Below are 17,500 nucleotides of genomic sequence, written 5' to 3'. Positions count from 1 at the left end.
TATATATCATAGATTATAAGTGTGGAGAAAACCTCACACATGATTAATATATTTGAAATATATATTTGTGTGTGTGTGTGTGTGTGTGTGTGTGAACTGATCTCAGACCAGTGTTAGCCACTCTGGAGGTGATGAGATTATCCAGCAGGCTATCGGGGATGGAGCTGCCGTCGATGTAGTGGCGAGACATCCTCCTGAGCGGCTCCTTCTCCCACACCCAGTTCTCCAGCACCTGAGAGGGAACCTCCACGAAGTCCGTCTCCACCAGCGTGCCGCTGAACTCCACATAGCGAGTCTGAACACACACAACGTCAGAACGTCAGAACACACTCAGATCTCCATAAACGCTGAAGATGATTCTGCATCGTAACGGGACGCACCCTGGAGCACAGCTCGTGCATCACGTGACCGAACTCGTGGAAGAAGGTCTCCACTTCATGGTGCTGCAGTAGAGACGGCCAGTTACGTGAAGGTTTGGTGAAGTTGGCCACCATGGCCGCCACCGGGATGGTACGCTTCCCGTCAGGGCCGAGACACCCGGGCTGCAGGCCGAAACACGCCGCGTGGCCGTACTTCCCTTCTCTGAGGAACAGAACAAGAACCACCTTTAAATCAAATTAGCAATCAGTGGCTCATACATCACTTTAATTATATTCATCTTTACACCACAGTGCTGCTGAGTTCTGGATTCTGATTGGTCAGAAGGTGTTGATTAGTTTTCTATAACAGCAGCTCTGACAGTAGTGCAGGTTTATATTAATGCACTCGCTCTAATACGTTATCGTTTCTATAGTAACAGCTCATTCACAGGGACGTGAACAGCGACGCTCCACTGATAATAAACTGATTAAAAAAACACTGACGTGGTGAAATTTCCTGTAAAGATAAATGTGTTTATGTAACACTGATGGAAGGAGTCTCCAGTGTCAGCGCTTTGTAACAGTCAGAGGTAAAGCTGTAACTGTAAGTTTTCCGACGTCTTCAGGACAGAGGAGTTTACGCTTCTTTTTGATTTCTCACTAACATGCGCAACAAGCTGCGGTTATTTTCCTCTTATTGACTTGAAGAGAGAGAATAAAGAGGCTGGTGAGGGAACGAGTGTTTATAGCTGCTATAACGTAAGTGACAACAGGAAGTAACTCGTTTCACAGACATTAAATGTAAAGTGGATAAGAGTATGATGTGCCGTTCTTTAGTAAATAAAAATTGTAATTGTTTGTAAACTACAGCGGTGTAAGGGGAATAAAACACTTACACATATGCTTATCTATATATAGTGTGATGACACTCCTAAAGTAAACACTGCCTAGTAATGTCATTATTCAATACAGTAAATCCTATTAAATGAATATTTAACATCCCACAATGACACACTGACTGATTCCCGGAGTCTCTCTGGGATTTTAGTCTGAATCCGTCATGTCAGTAATTGTGTACACACTGAGTTTGCAGGCGTGTGGAAAGATTAGTCTGTAATTTAACTTCTATAAACTGAGCAGTAGAAATAACTCCAGGTAAAATATCTCCAGCCTGAATGGACATGATGGTGAGGATTGTGTTACATCCTGTGGGAAAAGACCTTCTGCTCTTTTTCTTTGGGATAAATCCGCTCCAGGAAGCGCTCGCTCTTTTCTCTCTTCCATCAAACCAAAAGTTTAAAACACAGAATAATAAAATATGTGTAAAAGGATCAGAGAAGCGACACTTCCTTACAGATTACAGATATGATATGGTCATGTGACCTACTAATGATCACGCGTAATTAATAACTAATAAAGGTCACAGTAACCTGTAATAAAGATATGAAGTGTACAGAATGTTCATGGACGTTTTGGTGTGACGAACACGCGTACACTTTTACAGAAAATCCCTTCTCCTGTGTGAATCAGGAATAATCACTACAGACTGAACGGAGAGACGTGTGTCCAGAAAACAGATCCTTTCCTAATAATACGTTAGTCAGTGCGTTCTTTAATACTGAAAATAAATTTGTTTAAAAAGCTGAAAAACAGGCGAGTGTCCTAAATGTCACAGTCACGGGTTTTGACAAGATCGCAGCAGAAACATGTTTATGAAAAACGAATAAATTAATGAGCAAAAAACAAAAAGACAGGTTTTTTTTTTTTTTTACAGGAATAATATTTACAAATCTCATATAAGGTGTGAAAAAGCACATGGAGGAAGAAAATTAAAAACAACACTGAGGGTCAAAGTGTTGTATTGTTTTAAATGAAATATTGTGAAAAAAATCTGAAATAAAAAAGAAAAAATGTTGCTCAGTATCTCTTCAAGGCTTTATGGTTCGTACCTGGGATGTAGGTCCAGATAAAAGCGTCCGATCTCCTCGCCCGTGATGGAGTCGAGTACGGTGTAGAGCTTCACGCTCTCGTGCCACACGTGAGGGTTTTGGATTTGGTGGAAACGGAGCCCCAGGAGGTCCTGGTAGATCCCCAGCAGACCCTCAGTCACCACCTTCAGCGGGAAATACTCGATCAGCTTGTCCTTATCCACCGCAAACTTCACCTGCTCCACCTGGTTCATGTAGTACGGCAGATCCCACGCGTGCAGCTGTCCGTCAAAGTCCAGGCCCCGCCTCTGGCACTCGGCCTGCTTGAGTGAGAGGAGGAACTGACGCTCCTTCTGACCCACCGGCTTCAGCTTCTCATACAACTCATCTGGAAGACATGGCTCATTCAGTGTGCACTCTCATTCACACATCCTGACGAGAAGAGAAAGATTTTTATAGTGTCCTTTAGATCACATTTAAAATGGAGTACTAGTTGGAGGTTTGTGTTGCGTGTGTTAATAACAGAACATCCGTGAAACGCTAACTCTGGTTAAATGGTTTCATCTTTTTAAAGTGAGGGTGTGTAAACTTTTGCAGAGAGCTCAGCAGCAACCTGATAATTCATCACACGGCTAATTACGATGTTCTAAACGAATGCCGCTCACTAGCAGGCGTGTTTAATCACTCACCCAGGAAGTGAGACACGGTGCTGGAGTTCTTGGCCATATTCATCTCCAGCACATAGTTAGCGTGACTGCTAAAGCCCAGCAGCTTAGCCGCCTTCGCACGCAACTCGATCAGCTGTTCGAGGATTTCCGTATTCACCTGCCAATAAAAAAAGACTGACAGCTCATCTTACGACCTTCTGCTGTGTAACGAGGACAGAGTTTAGATCAGACATCAGACTCGGAGGAGCTGCTCTTTGGATCGCTCCGTTTCACAGACACGTGTGGTGTTTATTATTTTTTAATTACAGCACACTTACAGTTATCAGTGTGAAGTGTGTCAGAGGATTGTATAAAAAATAAACCAATAAAAATGTAAAACAGACAAATAGACAACTAAAAAGAAGAAATCTTACTTTAAAATGCAAAATCTCTGTGTAGTGCTGGTTTATATTCTAAAAAATATGTTTTTTTCACTGATTAACTGCAAAAAAACAAATGGATCAGCAAATTGATCAATATGTAAATTATTGTGAATTACTGCGTAATCTGTAAGTTATTCGTAATTATTTATAAATATGTATTTTTTTGGAAATTAATGAGCAGTAAAGTAAGATCTTTAATATCATGAGTGACATCATCACACATCAGCAGGTTAACTAGTGTTTAAAAATAAACCAGGTTAGTGACACAGATCAGGGACGAGTTTCCCAAAATCACTGCAGTACAAAGATCATCGTTTTAACGGTAGAGTGAGCTTCACACTGAACTCTCTCTCTCTCCCAGGTACGATGAGCTTCTGCGACGCTTTTGGGAAACTCAGCACACGTAAGTGTAACAGATCAGGTAAGTGAAATAAACGAGGTTAGAGTAACAGATCAGGTAAGTGAAGTAAATGAGGTTAGAGTAACAGATCAGGTAAGTGAAGTAAATGAGGTTAGAGTAACAGATCAGGTAAGCGAAGTAAACGAGGTTAGAGTAACAGATCAGGTAAGTGAAGTAAATGAGGTTAGAGTAACAGATCAGGTAAGTGAAGTAAATGAGGTCAGTGTAGATATCATCCTCGTACAGAAGTACAGCAGAGACACGGGGAAGAGGACGCTGTAATGCATCACGCTCTAACTCCACCTCTCACCTCTTTACACCTGCTGTGAAAAGCCGCCTCCATCTTCCTCCTGGTCTCTGGAACGTGACATCTCTTCATCAGAGGGAAATAGTGGGGGTACGCCAGCGTCACCCTGTACCTCCCGTCCTCCGTCCTCTCCAAGCCGTTTAAATAACTCTCCGCCAGACCACCTACACGCCGAGACCCCACACAGGAGCACGGCTTTACGTTTACTCTACACATATTTTAAATGTTGGGTTTTTTATATGGGTCTAAACACAGAGACTGAAGTAAAGTTAAAGGAAATCACACGTACGGTTTCTTTAGATGAGAAAAACGAGCCAAAAGAGCACAATTTTATTCACTGAAAACAGTCATTTGAGCGAATATGTCATGGTTTCCTGATTCTGATTTAGTATCCTGTAAACACATTACACTGTACATGCACAAGAAAAAAAAAGAAACTGTGAAAATGTTCTCTCCTGCCTTCTGAACCATCACGCAACTAATCACCAACTAATCACTGACTAATCGCTGACTAATCACTGATCAGGTTGATATTGATACAGATCTGCTCTTTCCAGGTAAAACAGAAGCGCACAATTATCTCTGATAACTCAATCCGGCTAAAATAATCCTGTTATCGGAAACTGAATTATCCCGGATGGATTGATTACGAATAATAAATCTGGTATACGACATTTAACCCCGGTTCTGTTAAGTGCTGTATAAAGAACAGGGCTTGGGACTGACAGTACCTGTTTGTTTTACACAATTTGTTTTATTTTCCAGTTTTTTTTTCATAACTGGTGAAAAAATAGTCTATTAATTATTATTTTTTTAGGACACGTGTGAACCATGATGCTACTGTTTCTGTAGAATATTTGGTGATCATGTCCTGTGCAGATTTACTTACCCAGCTCTTCTGAAGAGAACATCAGCACTGTGCTTTCTTCATTCACATTCTGGTTGAAATCTATTGAAAGTTCACTTATTCTTTTAGAAAGCTGTTTGATCTCCTGCATAATGAAAGACAAATAAAAAAAACATAACAGACAAATACACACGACTCTGTACTGCAACACACATTCAGCCTCAGTGTGCAGATAAATCAGAGACGAGTTCTTTAGGAATACAGATGAATGTAATCTCACCTCCTGCACGTCAGCAGACAGATGCAGTCCGTTTCTCCTCCCCAGTTTAATCAGACGCTCCATGAACCTCCTCGACTCGGGGAATAAATCATTACACCGTCTTTCCTGTGAAAACACAGAGACAGTGCACACACAGAAAGCCTCTTTAGTGAATCTTTATGATTAGTTTCTCATTATTCCGCTACGCTGGCGTGTGGAGTGAGCTGGAGGTCAGGCGGCTCTCTGAGACTCGAGACTGCAGAGCTTCCAAACCGCAGTCACATAGTCGGAGTGTTTATAACAACTCAATTAACAACGTAGTAAATACCCCGGGAAGAACACTATCTCATTACAGCGGCGTAGCAGGATAACACACACACACACACACACACACACACACATCATAATGCACAACAGATATAAACACACTTAGATGCCATTTATCAGAATCAGAATCAGAATGAGCTTTTATTGCCAAGCGTGCTCACACACACACACACACACACACAAGGAATCTGACTTGGTATGAAGCGTCCAGAACACACATATCAATAAGATCTCAAGACATATAATAATAACATTTATAAATAATAATAGGAGAGAGTATGTAACACTGTACAGCAGACACAACAGGCTTAAACGGAGCAGATATATGGACAGATATAATACAGCTATGTGCAAGGTGAAGGCAATGGCACAAGCGTTAAGGATATGTGTACAGGTAATATAGTAAAGAATGAATTTACATATTGCACAAAAAGTTGTATCCACAGAGAGCTAATACACTAAGAAGGATCTAGAAGTAGTTAACTGTTCCTGAGGGAAATGGCTTGAGGGGAAAAGCTGTTCTTGTGCCTGGTTGTTCTAGTGGTCGGGGCTCTGAGGCGCGGCCGGAGGGCAACAGGGCAGAGAGATTGTGGCCGGGTGCGAGGCGTCTGAAATGATTTTACCTGCCCGTTTCCTCACTCTGGATGAGTACAGGTCCTGTAGGGTGGGCAGAGGAGCACCAATAATCCTCTCAGGGGTTCGGACTGTCCACTGAAGTCTTCTTATATCTGATTTGGTCATATTTATTTTTATAAATTACCCACATGCTTGGGGTCTAAAGTTTGCTCCTTTATTTATTTTACCACTGGAGCTTTTAGTACTGTCTGTACGCCGTAAGCAAGGAATAAAACACTTTCCGTTACAGGGAAATAATCCACCAGGGGGTGTAATGCAGCTCGAGGTTTCAAGGTTTCTTCCTCACGTCGCCTCAGAGAGATTTTCCTCGCCACCGTCACCTCTGGATTGTTCATTAGGGATCTACAGCTACATCCAGATTTCTGTAAAGCTGCTCTGTGACAATGTCCATTGTTAAAATCACTATATAAACTAACTCCGCCCACCCACCCCCAAGGCCCCACCCCCTAAAGTCAGCATTGAATTGAGTTTGTAAATAAGGACTAGCACTGCTATTATTCTTCGTTCTTAACTAAAGCAAATGCTGTATGTGTGAATGATGAGATTCTGGGTGAAATAGACTTCCGTTAGATGTCAGCTATATGACCCTCATACGCTAAACGAAAAAAAAACTTCAGACACCAAACATGTCTTAGACGATTCACTAAATTGTAGACATTTTTGTGTACATTTTTTGCCAAACTTTTCCTTTAAAGAACCTCGGGAAGTCTGGATCTGTAATATTTCACCACACTGTCTTACCTGTAGTGCGATGAGTCTGTGGAACACGTCTGATCTCATACTCATCTCCACGTCAAACTCGGACAGGCGTTTGTCTGCCTCGGTGCTCGCAGATCGCACGTCTTTACGCGGGGAGACGTACTGAGGGAAGTCCAGCATGTGCCGGGACGCTGAGCGGACATCACACAGTCACGGGTCAGTAGAGAGGAAATGACTGATCAGCTGTAAGACATGAAGCAGTGTGTGTGTGTGTGTGTGTGTGTGTGTGTGTGCAGGTTCTGCTTACACACTCACCAGCGTAATCCAGCTTGGCCTCTGCTAGAACCTGCAGCGTGTTCTCATAACACACCTTCTCCACGTCCACCGCCGCCACCGAGTCGTACGCATGCTTTACCCTCTGCATCAGCTTCTCGGTCCGCTGCCGGATCTGCTCCGGGCTCAGGTCCCACCTCAGCTCGCTCCGGTTCTCACAGGAACTCGAACAACTTTTAGCTGAAATGTCCAGTGTGTTCAGGAGAGTCATTCTGAGCCTCGAGCAGAACGCAAACACTCTGAAACACACAGAAAAGTCGCTTTATAATACATTTCTGCTACACGATTAGAACAACAGAACCCTTTAAGAACCCGTTTCTAATAATGAAACACTCAGCTGTAGGGTTCTACACGGAACTTTTAAAGGTTCCCCACTGCAACAGCTAAAGAACCCTTACAGGAGCTAAGTCCAGACTCAGAGTCCAGAGCCGTCACACCTCCTGACTGTAATCAATCTAATGTAAATCAGATCAACTCCAATCTAATGTAAATCAGATCAACTCCAATCTAATGTAAATCAGTTTAATTCAGTGTGTATCATGGGCACATTAATCACTGAGACATTTATATTGCTAAATCACGTGTTAGCGAGTGTGTGAATAAAAATAAAATAATAATAATAATAAGAAGAAGAATAAAATGTAAAATTTCAGTCTGTAAAAAAGCAAAAGAATGTAAATTATATTAAGAGAAAAAGTCATGCTACTAACTTACTACCACTAATACTAGTAATACTAGTCATAAAATACTAACAAGTAAATTAATAAAATATCATGCCTATGATTATATACTTAATATTGCTTTAGATTTAGTCTATCAATACTCCTACTCCTAATAATAATAATAATAATAATAATAATAATAATAATAATGAAATAAACAGATCAGTGTTAAATGAACATTTATAATTAAATTATTTGAATATAGTCATTTTTATTAAATTAATTCTCTAAATCCAGGGTTATTAATCTGTGATAAATGTTTTAATGTGGTTAAGAAGAAAAACCTGGTCGACTCCAAACCTGCTGAAAGTCCAATAAAATAAAATAAAATAAAAAAAAAAGTAATAGAATAAGCTGTTTACAGTAATAATGTGCAGAAGGAGGAAAGTGTGTGAAAGCTGCTGTGACTCAGAGGTGAAGTTTCTCCTCAGTGCTGAATGAATGAATGGATAGATGGATGAATGAATGGATAGATGGATGAATGGATGGATGAATGAATGGATAGATGGATGAATGGATGGATAGATGGATGAATGAATGGATAGATGGATGAATGGATGGATGAATGAATGGATAGATGGATGAATGGATGGATAGATGGATGAATGAATGGATAGATGGATGAATGGATGGATAGATGGATGAATGAATGAGGTGATAAAGGATTAAAGTGCAGGAGCTGAAGGGAAGCTGAGCTGCTCTTTAACACACTGCGCTGTTTCTGTAACAGACACGGACACGATTTATATCCCAGCTTCAGTTCACTGCCTGCTGCAGTCACAAACACCCCGAACTGCCCCGGTCCTGTCCCCGGTCCTGCCCCTGCCCCTGTCCCTGTCCCTGCCCCTGCCCCTATCCTGCCCCTGCCCCTATCCTGCCCCTGCCCCTATCCTGTCCCTGCCCCTATCCTGTCCCTGCCCCTGCTCCCTGTCCTGCCCCTATCCTGCCCCTGCCCCTGCCCCTGTCCCTGTCCCTGTCCCCGTACCTGCTCCCGGTCCCGATCCCGGTTCTGGTTCCGGTTCTGCTCACAGCCACTCTGAGGAGAATCATCTTTCAGCAGCAGACTCACACTCACGCGTTTGACTCCGCAGCTGAGCATGTGGCAGAAAGGGCGCGTCTCAAACCAACACTTCCTCCCTACAGAGTGCACTAACTCAGCATTCGGCCATTTCCCGCTGAGTAACTCCGCCCTTCTGGTGTTTATTTCAGGCCCTGTGTTTCCACGATATCACTCACTGTCCACCTGGTTATCATCACAAACTAGCTTAGTTCTTAAATCCTTTTATACACACAACACTGTACACAACACTCACACAACACTCTCACAACACTCACACAACACTCACACAACACTGTACACAACACTGTACACAACACTGTACACAACACTCTCACAACACTCACACAACACTCTCACAACACTGTACACAACACTCTCACAACACTCACACAACACTCTCACAACACTGTACACAACACTGTACACAACACGGTACACAACACTCTCACAACACTGTACACAACACTGTACACAACACTCTCACAACACTGTACACAACACTCTCACAACACTGTACACAACACTCACACAACACTCACACAACACTCTCACAACACTCACACAACACTGTACACAACACTGTACACAACACTCTCACAACACTGTACACAACACTGTACACAACACTCACACAACACTCACACAACACTCACACAACACTCTCACAACACTGTACACAACACTGTACACAACACTGTACACAACACTCTCACAACACTCACACAACACTCTCACAACACTCTCACAACACGGTACACAACATTCACACAACAATGTCACAAACACACAAACACAATGACAGTGAAAATGGCACCAGAACATCAACATTTAACTCAGATGTGTTCTTAAATTACTTAGTCACATGTAAAGAAATGCTGTAGAGTAAAGACGCCTTCAGAAATAATGAAATTAAATGTTTCTACATTAAATAAAATCCTATAAAGACAGTAAACAGTAATAAATGAAACAAAGTCAGTATTTAATGTGACGATCCTTCACTTTAAATAAATAAAGCAGTATCTGAGGTGCAGTGTGTGCAGTTTTATAAGGAAATGAGCTGGAAGTGTTACTGAGCATCTTGCAGAAGCAGCCACAGTTCTTCTGGAGACTTTGACTGTCGACTCGCTTCTTATTTCTGCAGCGAAACCCAGCAGCCTTCATTATGTTTTTATCTGAAAAGTGTCTCTTATGGAATCTGCTGCTTTCTTTACTGACATACAAACATTTTTCTGTAACGTTTCATTTTGTGCTGGAAAACTAATGTTTGGAATCTAAAATGTTTTTGTACTGAATCAATAATGTAGAAGCCAGAAAATAAACATCTATAACAAAGTTTGTACTTAAAAAACATAAATAGGGTGCCAAGACTTTTGCACAGTACTGCATTATATATAATACTGTATATATAGGATTGAATAAATCACTGAAAAGAAAAATAAGAACGTAAACTGAGACTGAAACTGAAATCTCACCTGTGTGACTAATGAGAGCTAGCATGCTAGCAGTTAGCTAATGATATTAACGATGTAGAGACGTTCCTCAGCGGTTCTTCCTCAAAACAGTTTCTTGGGCATTAAACCCACATTATATGTAAAGAATAACACACAGTGGGGAGTGCTGTTACAGGAAAATCATCAGTGATGTAGTGTTGTGATGAAGCGGAGTTTCTGTTATCACCCTGAAGTTGATGATTTTCCTTTAACAGCATGTCCTCGAGTGTTTTATTCCTCTTACACCACAGCAACTCACCAACAATTACAACTGATTATTCATTAAAGAATGGCACGTCATACTTTTTATCCATTTATAGTTACATTTAATGTCATGGCTCCTGTTTTCACTTAAACAGTTGTTCCTTCACTAGCTTCTCTTTTTTCTCTCTTAAAGTTAATAGATAAAAAAAAAACAGAATCAGCTTTTCATGTTAGCGAGAAACCGCAAAGAAGCGTAAACTACAGCTTTACTTCTGACTGGTACAAAGCGCTGACACTGGAGACTCCTTCCATCAGCGTTACATAAACATTTACTCATGTCAGTAATTACACGTTTGTAAATCAGTTTATCATCAGCGGAGCGTTCGCTGTACACGTCCCTGTGAATGAGCTGTTACTATAGAAACGATAACGCATTAATATAAACCTGCGCTACTGTCAGAGCTGCTGTTATAGAAAACTAATCAACACCTTCTGACCAATCAGAATCCAGAACTCTACTCTGTGACGGAGAAGTATATTCATCTATACAGAGAGATCTTAGAATCCCTCGCTGTGCTGTAATAGGGAACTCAGGGAGTCGATTTGAGACGCGCCCCTCGGAGCCGAAGTTGTGGACGGAAGGGAATTTGGTGGCGTCCTGAAAGGTCGCGCATGCGCACTGGGCGGACGCGCTGTGTGCAGAGTGGCTGTGACGCGCTGGGGCTGATTGCGGGGCTGTTGGTGGTTTGTGCAGGTAGGTGGGCGGGGAGGAAGCAGCAGCAACACAACAACCAGCACCAGCACCACTACACTGTTACTGAGGGTTTGTTTATTATTGCGCACAATGTCAGCAGTAGTGTTGCGGAGTTAGTGTGTTTATTACACAGCTATCACACACACACACACACACACACTCTCTCTACTAATGCACGGGATGCATTATGGTGCACTCTGTGCTGATTTATGGTCTGGTGTTAATTATGCATGATGAGATGCACAGTGCAGGGTGAAAAACAGACCCATCGTCAGTTCCATCACATCCGCTGCATCACGTGCGCGCGGTTTCAGCGGCTGGACGAGGCGCGTTCATGTGCGCGAGGAGGAAACTGTGCAGTAAGAGTGCTGCGTGTCTCATGCAGTCGGTTAGTCAGCTGTTATGTAATGCACTGTGGCTGCTCATGTGACGTGTGTGGAGTTATATACAGCTGGGGTCATAAGTTTACACCCCCCTTGTAGAATCTGCAAAATATTCATAACAAAATATTATTTTCTTGAAAGATCTTATTTGTTTCATTTAGTACTGCGTTTCAGAAGCTACATAAGATATTTACATGTTTTTACAGAAGACAAAATAATAACAATTTACACCGATCATCCTGTTCAAAAGTTTACACCCCCTTGTGTTGCCTTCTTGAGCATCAGTGAACGTTTGCAGCTTCTGTAATAGTCGTGTTCGAGTCGCTCAGCTGTCCTCAGTGTGAAAAGATGGATCTCAGCATCATGTAGCTGCTGATGGAAAGGAGTCAGATACGCAGAAGACGCTGGAAAAGCAGAGAAGGTGCAGGAGCTGGAGGATTTTTCTGAAGAACAGTGTGCAGTTTAACTGCTCAGGACAAACACGAGACTCATGAACAACTTTCACAAAACATAAAAACAGTCTCTGATCATCAGGAAACACACACAGGATTAAGAATCGAGCGTATGGAGACTTCTGAACTGGTTCCTGTGTGTAAATTCAGTTATTATTGTGTCTTGTGGACTAGAAGGAAACATCTGCTGTGTGAAATCGCTTATTCAGGGCAGAACTAAATAAACAACAACATGCAATTATTATGATTCCTCATATTTATTAAGATTTTGCAGATTCTGCAAGGCGTATGTAAACTTATGACCCCCGCTGTACATGTGCACGTACATCACACATCAGTCCTGCTCAGAAACTTTCATAACTACAGTGTGTCTGAAAAGACTGAGTCATTAATACGAGCTCTAAAACGAGACATGAGGATCAGAATGCAATATCTGGAACATCATTCACTTCTGAATATGGAGGAACTGAAGCAGATAACATGCTCATTTACGCATACGCATAAAAAATGATCTGATAACAACATCCGATACCAGGTGATGCTCCGTGACGTAATCCTAGTGCACGCTGTTGCTCTAATGAACAGACGACAGGAAATGGCGGAGATCTGGACGTATTTCAGGATTAATGATCAAAGCAGAGCAGAAATATCAAGAGGAGGAACTACAGCATCTTCCTACAACACACATCACCTGAAAAAACATCTTCATGGTGTTTAAACAGTGTGTTTAATAGAGAGCATGATAATAGAGAGTCACACACACACACACACACACACACACACACAGTGTATTAGCGAGTAAGGAGCAGTGAAGTGAGTGTTTAGAGAAGCTGTTGCTGGTGAGTGAGAGAGCACTTCACTTCAGCGAGCACTGAGCACTGAGACGCTCTGCTCGTGAGTCGAGGTGGAGTTCACTACACCATGCGCTCATGTTTAATGTCCTCACTCGCTGATACTGCTGTGTGTGTTCCGTCGTCACGCTCTCTATTACACACACTGTTTAAACACCATAAACATCTTAAACGCAAGAACTAGCAGCGCACCAACAACCGACATAAACACAGAGAAATCAAATGTCATGTGACGTCCCTGATTGATTAATATTCAGTAGTTATTCATTTCAGTAGCAGTATCAGTACAACACGCACTCTCACTGAATCTGGAAAAAAATGGTATTGATGGATCACTACTTCAGACTAATGTCAGTCATTTTCATTTCTTTTTCTATTTCACCAAGCGCTGTAACAGAGTGATGTTTAACGCTGGAGTGATTCTAGTCGTTTTTTCCTCCTCAGTGTTCTCTCAGACAGCATGGCCGTGGAAAAGCGCTTGGCGTATTCCATTGTGCAGTTCCTCCGAGACCAGACGCACTCAGGGTCACTAAACTCTGACGAGCAGGAAAGCCTCGAAGGTAACGGCTCTGAGTCGCGGCTAAAAGCCTGAGACGCTGGCTGTGTTTATGTTCTCGCTGCTTCCTGAGTCTTAACCTGCGCATTAACATTCCACTCGCAGCTCAGCTTAAAGGCTGCGTGGATTAGACGAGCTTGGAGGAGAGTGCTGTAATCTGAAGCTGGAAGGAGTTTAATCTTTACCTGCTTCACTGGTTTAGATGATAAATGTATTGAGGTGTTAATGAGAAAATCCCTTCATTACTGTTTGTTCTCTTTCAGTCGCGATACAGTGTTTAGAGACGACGTTTAAGATCAGCTCCAGCGACGGGCAGCTCGCAGCTCCACAACCCCTCAGAGAGATCTTCCTCAACGCGCTGCTCAAGGTCAAACACCAGCACCCATCCATCCCTCCATCCCTCCATACATCCAGCTATCCATCCAGCACCCATCCATCCCTCCATCCATCTATCCATACATCCATCCATCCATCCCTCCATCCATCAATCCATCCATCAATCCATCCATCCATCAATCCATCAATCCATCCATCCATCCATCAATCCCTCCATCCATCAATCCATACATCCATCCATCCATCCCTCCATCCATCTATCCATACATCCATCCATCCATCCATCCAGCTATCCATACATCTATCCATACATCCATCTATCCATACATCCATCAATCCATCCATCCATCCAGCTATCCATCCATCTATCCATTCATCCATCCAGCTATCCATCCATCTATCCATACATCCAACAATCCATCCATCTATCCATCTATCCATTCAATTCAATTCAATTTTATTTGTATAGCGCGTTTAATAATGGACATTGTTACAAAGCAGCTTTACAGAAATAAATGGATTCACAAAAAATAAATTGTAAATTCATCCATCTATCTCTCCATCTACCCATCCAGCCATCCATCTATCCATCCCTCTATCCATCCATCTATCCATCCATCTATCCATACATCTATCCATACATCCATCAATCTATCCATACATCTACCCATCCATCCATCCGTCATTTTATTCTCTGTAAAAGCGAGTTCTTTATACACTTCCACAAAAATCTAAATCCACAGAACGACATTGTGGCGTCACAAGAGACGTCTCCGTCTGCAGAGGACATAGAGCGAGCCGAGCAGCTGAAAAACGAAGGTGTGTGACATTCGCTGGTCTGAGTGACAGGAAGTAGAATAAAGACTGAAAGAAAGTTGTGATTAATTACTTTAATGCTAACTGTAATTTTGTGTAACATGGAAATACGTTACGTGTGTAACGCTGTACGTTGCAATGTTGTGTAACGCAAGTGTGTGTAACATGCAAGTATATAACATTGTAACAGTGTAATACTGTAGCGTTGTGTGTGTGTGATACTGTAGCGTTGTGTGTGTGTAGTTTGTGTGTCTATTGTACTGCTAGTTTGTACCATGTTTGTATCTAGACATTGAGTGTAATTGTAAGTGTAATTGCTCTGTACTTTTCTGTCTGAAGGTCTGAAGGTTTTTCTGCAGTAATAAAACGTTTGTTCTTCAGGAAACAACCACATGAAGGAGGAGAACTACAGCTGTGCGCTGGACTGCTACACAAAAGCCGTCCATCTGGACCAGAGAAATGCAGTTTACTTCTGTAACAGGTGAGAAAAACCACAAACACACACGTGTCTCTTGGCCAAAGTGACACGTGGTGGCGCTGATCAGAGTGAAGGACTGGAGTCACACACTTCACTGCAGGGAGTCACGTGACCAGGCGTGTAAATGAAACAGGAAATGATCTCGTCAGTTCCTCTAGCATTGCGTCAAAGTAAAGCCAGAATCAGCGTCAGTGCAAATGACGTTATTGCACTAAAATCTGAATCTAGAAACTAAAAAATGTAGAAATGAAAATGTTGTGTATGTTTCAGGGCTGCAGCACACAGCAAGCTGGGAAATTACACGGAAGCGATTGGAGACTGCGAGCGCGCCATCGCTATCGACCCCACCTACAGTAAAGCGTACGGACGAATGGGGTGAGCAGCTCCAACCTCATTCTCCAACCTTCTCTACATCTCACTGCACTGTACACTCTGAGCTGCTGCTTATTAGCTCCAGCTCTCACACAGGTCACTTTCTAGGGGTAGAATTACTGACTAATCCATCTGTTCACTGTACAAAGTATTGGCGCCCCTCCACCCTGTAAATCAGTGGAAAGGGATCTCCAAAGGAGCACATACGATTGCGCGGTGATTTATTTTCAGTACAGAACTTACACTCACAATCTCCTCCAACAGCCAATCAGAAACAGAATAGAGCACAATTAACACACACTGAACATAGAAAAAGATGTGCTTTAGTCTCTAAGGGCTGTATTCAAAGTTAGTGACAAAGTATTTACATGAGGAAAGTTCCTGGTATTCAGAGTTGGGTTACGCAGCTGCTTCACACCTCCGCGGTCATCACATTTTTCTCGAGTAGAGTCCTTCAGTGATGCCACAAGATACAAGGTCATGAAATTGTAATGTAGACTATTTTATCATGCTTTTTTCCCTCTATTTTCATTTGTTGAATTAATAAAATAATGAGACACACCTCTGATTTAGACAAACTCCGCCCCTGCATGTGTAGCTCTCGCGTAACTCTCTGTGCTTAAGTCTGTAGTTTGGTCTGAGGTCTGAATACTGATGTGTGTAATTTCGGTATTAATTCCTCACTGCATCATTAATCTGAATTAATCAGCTCTAAATGAAACCCAACAAGGTACCAGTGTGTAATAAAGTGACAAAATCTTTAGCAGTGATTTTACAGAAGTAATAACACTTGGTTTTTGGTTTGAAGATTGGCGCTGGCTGCCATGAGCAAGTTTCCCGAAGCCATCACTTACTTTAAGAAGGCGCTGGTACTGGATCCGGAAAACGACACCTACAAATCCAACTTAAAGACGGCTGAGCAAAAAAAGAGAGAATCCTCGGGTTCTGTGAGTAGAACAACCTGGAATCCTGGAAGTGTCTGAAACACAACTCGTAACATGACTAGAGATCACAGCTTAGCTTTAGTGCCAGAATGTTCTGAGGTAATTAGTGCATGGATTGTTGCGTGCAGTTAAACATTCCAGGCATTAGTCAGTGTGTGTGTGTGTGTGTGTGTGTGTGTTTTATTAACTATGCTGTGGCTGTTACTCACAGTTGAAGTGTTTGTTCATTCGCTCTCTGCGGGGAATGTGTGTGTCCTCAGACGGTGTCCAGACTGGGCTTCGACATGGCCAGCCTCATTAACAACCCAGCGTTCATTAGCATGGTAAGAAGCGTTGGTCTTCATAGCAGCTTTATGGTTCTTATAACACTGTAAACTTCAGAATGTGTCACAGATTGACCTTTCGGTCCGGCCGTGCCGCTGTTTCATGCGGACGAGTTTTGGATGTTTGGAATGTGTAGTTCTCGGATTCTGCGTGTGGTTCCAGAGTGGAACAGATGTCTATTGTTAGAATTAACTCCGAGGCTTTGCAGCTCTGACTCGTGCGAGTTGAAGGTGGAGTCCGGTAACATGATCGTGCCCTCGTACTGACCCGCTGAAACCGTTATCTATGACCTGAATGCTGACTGCTGCTAGATGAAGAGCTCGACAGCTGCGTGCTGTCTGGAATTCTTTACAGAAAAAACCCTAAATGCTTTTCTGACATTTACAGAAGGCATTAATGAACTGTGAGTGGATTTAAAGTCATTATTCGCTGTATTACCTGTGACGTGTCTCAGAGTTACTGGGGCCTATTTTACTTTAATTTACATGAATCCCTGTGGGGTTTGTCTTTCTCTCATGTATGGATGATATAACGTCATATCTTCCTCTGTTTGTTAAAAAGCAGAGAGGTCTA

At 42.3% G+C, this 17,500-nt stretch overlaps 2 protein-coding genes across 7 annotated transcripts in view; one reads left to right on the top strand and one right to left on the bottom strand.

Annotated features, from left to right (window-relative positions):
- The window catches only part of nln (neurolysin (metallopeptidase M3 family)), a 22,259-nt gene extending 5,321 nt beyond the window's left edge, over positions 1–16,938 (bottom strand). The window contains exons 1-10 of one of the 3 annotated variants that reach the window (XM_053241100.1): positions 16,813–16,938; positions 7,168–7,424; positions 6,895–7,043; positions 5,212–5,316; positions 4,974–5,076; positions 4,088–4,248; positions 2,977–3,112; positions 2,309–2,675; positions 381–582; positions 109–295 (exon numbers count right to left, since the gene is read on the bottom strand). In XM_053241100.1, the coding sequence (XP_053097075.1) occupies positions 109–295; positions 381–582; positions 2,309–2,675; positions 2,977–3,112; positions 4,088–4,248; positions 4,974–5,076; positions 5,212–5,316; positions 6,895–7,043; positions 7,168–7,396 (1,639 nt within the window). In that variant the 5' untranslated portion in view covers positions 7,397–7,424; positions 16,813–16,938. Of the gene's footprint in view, positions 1–108; positions 296–380; positions 583–2,308; positions 2,676–2,976; positions 3,113–4,087; positions 4,249–4,973; positions 5,077–5,211; positions 5,317–6,894; positions 7,044–7,167; positions 7,425–8,892; positions 9,102–16,513; positions 16,639–16,812 lie in introns of those variants that run through there. The other 2 variants (XM_034312566.2, XM_034312565.2) reach the window with 2 other exon arrangements.
- The window catches only part of sgtb (small glutamine rich tetratricopeptide repeat co-chaperone beta), an 8,972-nt gene continuing 2,731 nt past the window's right edge, over positions 11,260–17,500 (top strand). The window contains exons 1-8 of one of the 4 annotated variants that reach the window (XM_026942651.3): positions 11,260–11,415; positions 13,546–13,661; positions 13,921–14,024; positions 14,737–14,812; positions 15,191–15,290; positions 15,558–15,662; positions 16,468–16,606; positions 16,864–16,926. In XM_026942651.3, the coding sequence (XP_026798452.1) occupies positions 13,562–13,661; positions 13,921–14,024; positions 14,737–14,812; positions 15,191–15,290; positions 15,558–15,662; positions 16,468–16,606; positions 16,864–16,926 (687 nt within the window). In that variant the 5' untranslated portion in view covers positions 11,260–11,415; positions 13,546–13,561. The other 3 variants (XM_026942652.3, XM_026942649.3, XM_053241109.1) reach the window with 3 other exon arrangements.

The sequence above is a fragment of the Pangasianodon hypophthalmus genome, chromosome 17, assembly GCF_027358585.1.
Source record: "Pangasianodon hypophthalmus isolate fPanHyp1 chromosome 17, fPanHyp1.pri, whole genome shotgun sequence".
In the NCBI taxonomy this organism is placed as follows: Eukaryota; Metazoa; Chordata; class Actinopteri; order Siluriformes; family Pangasiidae; genus Pangasianodon; species Pangasianodon hypophthalmus.
The sequence above is the reverse complement of the archived record's forward strand: the minus strand, read 5'-3'. Positions and strand labels throughout refer to the sequence as shown.